The sequence below is a fragment of the Elephantulus edwardii genome, unplaced genomic scaffold (genome assembly GCF_000299155.1).
Source record: "Elephantulus edwardii isolate Elephantulus edwardi_28Jun2011 unplaced genomic scaffold, EleEdw1.0 scaffold00014, whole genome shotgun sequence".
Taxonomy (NCBI): Eukaryota; Metazoa; Chordata; class Mammalia; order Macroscelidea; family Macroscelididae; genus Elephantulus; species Elephantulus edwardii.
In genome coordinates this window covers 30385717-30394445 of record NW_006399764.1, presented here as the reverse complement: position 1 = coordinate 30394445, position 8729 = coordinate 30385717, and the positions used below count along the sequence as shown (strand labels likewise).

The following is an 8729-nucleotide window of genomic DNA, read 5'->3' as shown; positions in this document are numbered from 1 at the left end:
GGGTGGGGGACAGACATGGTTGGGGTGGGGGCAGTGTGGCCAAAACTGGGGAGCAGGTGTGGACAGGGCCAGGGTTTTGCCTCCCGGACCCTCAGCTGGGTCTTTAAGCTGTGTGGCTGGAGGAAGGCCTGGCTTGCCTGTCTGTTGTCAGTAGTGTATGTGTGTAGATGTGTGTCCTGTGATAGGCATCCTGTTTTTGCCACAGCTGAAAGGCGTGGCCAGCCCAGAAGCCCACCGTGGACGAACCAGCCCGTCCACGGCCACTTTGCGTGTTGTGTGGCAGAGCCCACAGGTTAAAACCTTTGCTGTGGAGTGAAGCTCACACACAGACGCCTGCATCTGAGAACTGGGCTGGAAGGACGTCTCCAGGTCTGTCGTATGAGTCGCCTCTGGGTCGACTTAAACCTCCAACCATTCAGTTAGCGGCCGGGATGTGACTGTTGACAGCACGTGGTGAGCGAAAGTAGCCCAAGATGATGACCCCGTGTTCATGGTCTCGGTGTACGGCTGGTACGGTGCCTATACCGGGCCTCACTACGGTCCGTCTGCAGAGCGCAGGAAGGCGGGGATGGTGGAATTCTGTGCTGTCAGGTGTAGGTTGGTGCGACAGTAGATCTGTTCCCCTAAGCCGTGAAGCAAAAGGTGACAGGTTCAAGTCCATGCAGAGGCACGCTGGGAGACAGGGCTGGCTGGCTGCTTGTGAAACTGCAGCTGCTCAATGTCCTGTGGGTCACTGTTCTTGTTGGACACACCGGGACCTGCCAGGGTTTAGAAGTCAGCGGAGATGATTAGTTATTGTGACTCATTATTTATCCAGAACACACGCACACGCCCATGCACACGCACAAACGCACCCCTTTAGAATTGATTCCAGGCCGCAGTGACTGTAGGGCCCTGCCTGTAGGGTTTCCAAGGCTGTAGACCGTTCTAGAAGCTGGCTGCCACATCGTCCTCCCTGCAGTGTGGCTGGGTGGTTTGAACATCTGATTTTCAGGTTAGCTATGCGATGCTTCATCCACGGTACCACCAGATTCCCCCCTCAGACCCTCATTCCCCACACTCCCCTTTAGCTAAACTTCTGCTCAAATCCCTTTTTTCTGGATCCAGAGGCAATTGATCTGTGTACGAGTGGGTTTGCTGGACGTTTTGTTCCCGCCTCGTGAGTATTTGAGATACCTTTCAGGTGTGTATGTGGACAGGCCTCTTAAACAGGAAGCGGTTTTTCTGTTCAGGAGCCCCTTGGCAGGTTTTAAAGCGCAGGCTGCTGACGGAAAGGCCAGTTGTGCAAACCCAGAGGTCAGTATTTTGACTCTGCCAGTCACCCTGAGGGAGACAGATGGGGCAGCCTGCTTCTGTACAGGTGTTACAGAAATCCTGGGGAGCAAATCCTAGGGGCCAGGTCTGCTTTGCCCCACAGGGCCACCGTGGGGGGTTATTTTCAGCTTTACACTTTTGTTTCTAGAAAAGCAGAGTTCTGAGCTTGCTGGCTCGCTTACTCCCGGGTAGAAGAACCTGTTTCTCTTGCTTGGCTCATTCCCCCTCTTGGCCCAGGGAGGGTGGTGTGCCACATCTGACACGTGTGTGGCTGGCCCTGTTTGCACAGCCATCTTGTCTCCTCACCTGGAGGAGAAGTTTGACAGGGTCAGGGGCAGGCGACAGTCCTCCTGGTTCCTTCGTCCCCCATCGCCTGTCCCGCACTGAACAACCATCTGCAGAGTGAATGCTGTTTGGTTCAGGCTCATGGCTACCTGGAGCACCGCCCTATAGGTCTTCTTGACTGTGTCTTTCACAGAAGCAGATTGCCAGTGCCTTTTGGAGCCGTGGGATAGGTTTGAACTTCCAGACTTGAGGTTAGCATCTGGATGATTACCCATCAGACCCTTGAAGTCAAACTCTGCCGTTGGTCGATTCTGTCTCCCAGGATCCTCTGTAAGGTTTCTGAGCCAGTAAATCTTGTCTTTTTAAAGAATAAATTTTTATTTTCTACTGGTTGGCTTTCAGAGTTCGTATACATTCCTTTTTACACTGCCTTCATTCACATGTGTTTTATACAATCACTTCTATTCATTATATTTTGTAAAATTAATCAGCACTAAAATATTCCCATCATTGCCCTGTCTTTTCCGATCCCTGCCGAATCTTTCCCATTTCCTTTATCCCTCCCTCCCTCCCTCTCTCCCTCCGTCCCTCCCTCCCTCCATCCATTGAGTTGAGTAACCCTATGATTTCCTCCCACCAATCCTCACCCCTCTGCTCCCACCCTCCCCCCGCCCTTGCATCCTCATACCCATTTTACTAGTTATCTTTCTATTTCTACCTTAATGGTCTTATACAGTATTTGTCCTTATAGGCCTGAGTAAGTTCACTTTGCCTAATGCTCTCCAGTCCCTCCCAAGTTAGGTAGTAATTTTTTTTTTTGGTAGTAATTTTTTAAATCATTGCTCCTGCATGCTGTCTGGTATTTCATTGTGTGAATATACCACAGTTTCTCAATCCAATCAGTTGTGATTAGACATTTGGGCTGTTCCCATTTCTTTTTATAAAATTTTATTATTTTTTATGTGTACCATCAAATCAGATCTGACTGATACAGAAGGAAATTGCCCCTCCTTCTCCAGCAGAGCATCTGGTGGGTTTGAGCCATGTACCTCTGGGATTGCAGTGCAGCTTCTTGCTCCTAGGCCACCAGCGCTCCCTTGTCTCCATGTTCTTGCAATGATGACTAACACTGCTGTGAACGTTGGTGTACGAGTCTCCGTTTGTGTCTCAGTCCTGATTTTCTTGGGGAGTGGGTTTCCAAGCAGTCGAGGAGCCGAATCATACAGAATTCCTGCGTTTGGCTTTGGGAGGAAACGCCACGCTGAGGCAGCGAACCTTAATGAGAGGAGACAGCGCATCTTTCTTGGAGCCACTCGTGCATCCAGACTTCCAGCACTCAGCGTTACAGTTGGCAGCCCCACAAGCTGCCGACGGAGCCGCTGCACCCCGACTTCCTCGGCTGGGGAATGTTTCCGACTGACTGCAGCCCTCAATGAGGTTTCTGAGACCGAGAACCTTCACTGGAGTGGACTCATTCCACTCGTTGCATCTTTTCCCCTTGGAGTAGCTGGTGGATTTGAACCTCTGACCTTTCAGTTACTAGTCCAACACATAACCCACTGTGTCACCAGGGCTCTTGATAGTAGTGGGTAATGTTGACTACCTTTAAAGAAATTGTTGTTGTGTGCCTTCGAGTCGGAACTGACCATAGCTGACCCTCCAGTGGGTTTTCAGAGGCGGTAAAACGCACAGGAAGAGATTGCCCATCCTTATCCCACAGAGCATCTGGTGGATCCGAATCATATGCCTTTGGGACTGCAACGCAGTTTCTTACCACTAGGACACCAGAGTTTTCTTAAAGAAAGTGGAAAGCTATTTGAAGGCAAATAGCATTTAAAACAAAATTGTGTGCTCATATTTGCCAGGGAGGGCACTTAAATTTTCTTTCCTAAGCAATCTTTCTGCCAAGGAAACAAAGATTCTTACCAGTGGACCGATAGGTAACATCATGATGGATGGTGAAAAGATTAAAATGTCAACAGCTTCATCCTGCTTGGATCCACAGTTAACACCCTTGGTACCAGCAGTCAGCAAATCAGGAGACGCACTGCACTGGGAAAGTCTGCAGTTAGGGACCTCTCCAGATTATTGTTGAGCAATGACGTCAGTTTGAAGACTAAGATGTGTCTGATTCAGGCCGTGGTCTTTCCAGTCACTTGCTATGCATCTGAGAGCTGGACAGTAGTGCCTCTGAGCTGCGGTGCTGGAGAAGAGCACTGAACATCCTGTGGACTTCCAAAGGAACAAATAAAGATGTCTTGGGGAGGGTGCAGCCAGAGTGCTCTTTGGAGACAAAGATGATGAGTCTTCGCCGCACGTACTTCAAGCATGTTGCTAAGAGGGGCCGTTCCTTAGAGAGGGACATGACATGATGTTTGAAAGGCGGAGAGTTGGCAAAGGAGAGGAAGAGCCTCGAAACAGTGTAGATTGAAAGCGACTGCCGCAGTGGGCTCCAACTTGCCAGGAAGTGTGAGGATGGCACAGGATAGGACAGGGTTCAGATGGGTTGTTCGTAGAGTCGCAATGGGCCGTACTTAACTCGACGGTCCCTAACAACAATAGCAAGCTCTGCTGAGCAGGTGTCAAGACCTAATTTTGTGTTCAGCTTGATGTTGGTTTTATATTTCACCACTGTCCACTCATGTATTTGATAGTATAGAACCAGCCAGAGGACGTGCATGGGGTGACGAGGACAGGAAGAGGGCTCTCCCTCCACTCACCGCCATTGCGTTAGAAGGAACTCACTCATTGTCCTGCACCAGGAACTGACTCACAGCTGACCTTCCACTGGGCTTTCTGAGGCTGTAAATCACACGAGAGGAGACAGACCCTCTTCCTCCTTCAAAGTTGCTGGTGGATTAGAACCCCCAAAGAGTGCGGGCTGCCTCTGGGTTATCAGTGCAGCTCCTATGACTGACGGTCTTTTTGGATCACAGAAGGCAGACACTGCAGGAGTGTGGAGGTGTAAGCTAGGCTCCCAACCCTGGAGTTACAGAGAAGACAGTGTGGCCAGATTCTCTTATGAGAATCAAGAGACGGTCTCCATTGCACCTCAGAATCATTATAACAGCCCACAGGCTACAAGCCAAGCTACTTTGGGTTCTTGTTGAGTGTTGAGTACCATCGAGTCAAAAATGATTCATAGACGGTTTGCTATAAAACTAAAAATCTTCCAAAAAAAATGATTCATAGAAGATGCTCATTTGGTTTTCAGATGCAGTAAATCACAAGAGAGGAGGTTTGTCCATCTTTCTCCCACCGAGCAGTTGGTAGATTTGAACGTTTTATCTTTGGGTTGGTGGCACAATTCCTTCCCACTAAGCCACCAGAGGGAAACCCTGTATTTTGAAGAAAGAAGCAGAGCCCTAACCTGTGATAATTTAATGTCGTTTGGGGCTTGCTGGCACCTGAAAGGTTCAGTTAGATCTCATCCAGGTGCAACTAGGAATAAAGTCCTGGCAATCAACTTCTGAAATTACACAGCCTTGAAAAACCTGGGGAGCAGATCTATTCCACACGTGGAGCCAGGAGGAGTTGGAATCAACTTGATAGCAGCTCACAGAAACAGTCACCCAACTTTAGATTCTGAGTACTGTAGGGTAAGAAAAATCTTTAAATGTGTTGATTTCGGCTTCTCTTGTACTTCTTTGTTGCTTTGTGAAAACCAGTGTTTTTTGTTTGAGTTACCGTGAAGACACGCCCCCTATTAGAAGAATGCATATAAAAGGGGTCTTTGTGGCAGGTTTTTAGAATAAACAACAATAAAAAGGAGGTGGTTTGTAGAAGCTGCTTTGATGAAATTTTACCGCCTGGTATCTACTAAGAATCAGGTGTTGGGAAGGGTGACAATGAGTCTATTCAGACTAGAGCCATAGGGGACACAGGCAGCGGGAGTGTTTACTGCTGACAAGTGGGTCATTAATAATTTCCATCTTTAGATCAGTTACATTGGCTTTGTGTCCACACTGGCCAGTTCATTTTTAGAAAAGGATAAATACACTTGTGTGTTGCTTGCTAATGGAGACTATGCACTCTTTTAAAAGAAGGAGTGCTAGAACTTACGACTGTGAACAAAACAGCCATCTTTAGTCCTTTCTTTTTTCACTTTTTACTGCTTTGAGTGAAAGCAGGAATTTGCTGAGCATTGTAGTCTGTAGAGAGTGAGTTCTTAGTTCAAAATATTATTTGTTCAGAATATCAAATCTGATATGGCTCTCCTTCACTTTGGAATCACCAAGGAGTATGAAAGGTTAACTCTGTGAGTGGGTAACCTAGAGGTCGGAGGTTTGAGCCCGCCTAGAGTTCCTTGGAAGAAAGGCCTGGTGATCCATGCCTGGAAAAAAATCAGCCATTGGAAACTCAGACATGAGCTGTTATAGCAACTGTTTTTAAAATAAATTTCACTTTATTTAATTCTTTATGTTGTTATTGTCCTTATGTGCTATTGAGTCACCCGAGATTCTTAGCGACCTTATGTACAACAACCCTAAACCCTGTACCAATCTTATTGTCTCTAACTCATCTACCCCCATTACCCCAATTACTGATTCAGTCCATCTCACTGAGGGTCTTCCTCTCCTGCGCTGTCCCTCCACCCTCCCAAGGATGATGTCCCTCTCCAAAGGACTGATCCCGCCTTGCAACATGTCCAAAGTATGTCAGACAAAGCTTCAGAATCCTTGCCTCCAAGGAGCAGCCTGGCTTCACCCTCTCCAGGATGAACTTGTTGTAAGTAAAGGAAATCTTTAAATGCTCTTCTAACTGAAAGGTTGTAAGTTCAAACCCACTTCGTGGTTCCGAGGGGAAAAGGCCTGCTCATTTGCTCTTGTGAAGCTTGTAGCCCAAGACTCCTCGTGGGGCAGTTCTGTCCACCCCCTGGGGTTACGCTGGATCAAAATAGGCCTGATTCTAACAATAACTATATTAAGGGAGCAGCCTCTTCCTTTCTGCTAGAAATGGAATTCAGAAAAATACCTTTAGTAATTCCTCTGATCTTTATCAGGAAAGCAGACCATGTGGATGGATTTCCCTGTGGCCAGCTGTGAGCAGTGGACACTGCTTCATCGGAGGGGGTGTTGGCTGTGTAGCATCACTGCCCCACTGCCACCATGTCCTTCTCCCCTGCTGCCACCCACCTAGTGTTCGAGGCCTGGCTTCCTTGTTCTCTGGTGATCATCACAGGCAGCTGGCTGCTTATGGGAAGGTTGGGGGTTCAAGGCCATCCAGAGGTGCCTCAGAAGAAAGGCCTGGTGATGTCTTCTGAAAAATCAGTGGTTGGCGTACACAGTTCTATTCAGACACACATGGAGAAGCCAGGGATTTGAATCAAGTGCAGCAATTGTGCTTACCCTCCCCAAATCAGGTTAGGGGGATGGTTTTAAAGAAAGATTACAATGTCTGTAGCTGTAAGTCTGTGGTCCTCTACTGTTCATAGGGTTTGAGGAGGCCTGTTATTTAAGAAGTGGATGGCCAGTCCTGCTTTCTGGTCTGTCTTAATCTGGACACTCCACTGAAACCTTTCCACCCTAGGTGACCCTTGTGTCATTTGACACCAGTGGCATAGCTTTCAGTATGCCAGCAACCCACAGGTTATCTATTTTACACTGTAAAAGAAGCAGTTAGAACCTGGAGGTGGCCGAGTCTGACTTCTACTTATTTCATAAAAGGGAATGTACTAATCAATAACATCTATAGCACTAAACAAATATCTACGTGGTCAGACATGCCACCCTGCATGCTCCCGCACCTGTTCCTACCAATCATTGGGTCCAGTGTTCGTTACAACTGGATTCACAGATTTTACTCACAGTTGTACGGTTTATTAGGGAAAAAGATTGGATAGAGGGAGCGGCAGAGAATATCACACAACGCAAGTCCACGTTTAGTCCACGAGTCCCAAGGTAGATTAACAAAGCACAATTGCTCAGTTAGTGAAAAGTCCAGGTTCAGTTCAGCAGCACACATGCACCTCTGTTCTCTCAGTCATTCAGCAAACTTTGTCTCAGAGCAGTTACAGGTCAGCTTTTCCTTCAATGATCCAGCAAGCAAAACCTTTAACTGTGGCTCCACTCTGGTTACACCTTGCCACAGTCTCTTCATCCTCTCTCCCCACCACCGTCTCTTACAGTGTGCAAAGTGCTCTCTTATCTTAGTCCCACAGCTCTTGAGGATTTGCAAGACCATGTATCTGCAATTAAGGTGGCTGGAGACCATGTCCCCAACAGGGGCTAAAGCAGTGGATAGAAAAGGGCTAGTTTTCAAGGTTTCTGGCTCCAGAGTAGCCTGCTGCTGTTCAGGCCTACAGATGGATGTATTGACTAGTGATTGTACCTGTTTCCTGCCTGGCACTCAGCTCCTAACCTTATGATTGACGCTTCATACCCACAAAGTGATTAAAAACATCCAGCAGCAACACACCCCGACATATGCACATGTAGAGTCAGTTCCAACTCAGCTGCCCTCCATCGGGTTCTGAGGCTGTAATCGCTACAGGAGGAGGTGCTCTGCACTGCTGAGGTGGAACCGACTCCCAGCTGACCTCCAGCGGGGTTTCAGAGGCAGGAAAACTTTTTAAAATTTTTTTATTTTAATGAATATTTACAGAGATTTTGGATTTCCATTCACTCATGCTTTCACTTTTCTCCATGACCACCTCTCCCCCCACCAGTTCGCTCTTCTCTTTGAAAAGTAAAAGAAGAATTCCTTCATTAGTATACAGTTCCACACACCCCCAGTACACTCAATTATTCAGCCTTCATGCAAATCAAAACAACTATGAGATATCATCTCACCCCAGTCAAAATAGCAAAATTTAATAGAACAGCAAGCAATAAATGCTGGTGAGGTTGTGGAGAAACTGGAACCCTTATTCACTGTTGGTGGGAGTGTAAAATGGTGCAACCACTGTGGAAGGTGGTATGGTGCTTTCTCAAATAGTTGCAAATAGAACTACCATTTGACCCAGCAATTTCTCTACTGGGAATATACCCCTAAGAGACCATAACTGCCACCCAAGCAGATATATGCATACCCATGTTTATCACAGCTTTGTTCACAATAGCAAGGAGTTGGAAACAACCTAAGTGCCCATCAACAAACGAATGGATAGAGAAGCTGTGGTATATTCACAC

General features: G+C 47.3%; 1 protein-coding gene across 1 annotated transcript in view; it reads left to right on the top strand.

Moving 5' to 3' along the window:
* Positions 1–490: 490 nt before the first annotated feature.
* LOC102860563 (doublesex and mab-3 related transcription factor 3-like) overlaps positions 491–8729 on the top strand; it is a 12998-nt gene continuing 4759 nt past the window's right edge. Inside the window, exon 1 of the mRNA XM_006881368.1 lies at positions 491–593. Within this exon, the coding sequence (XP_006881430.1) occupies positions 491–593 (103 nt within the window). The remainder of the gene's footprint in view (positions 594–8729) is intronic.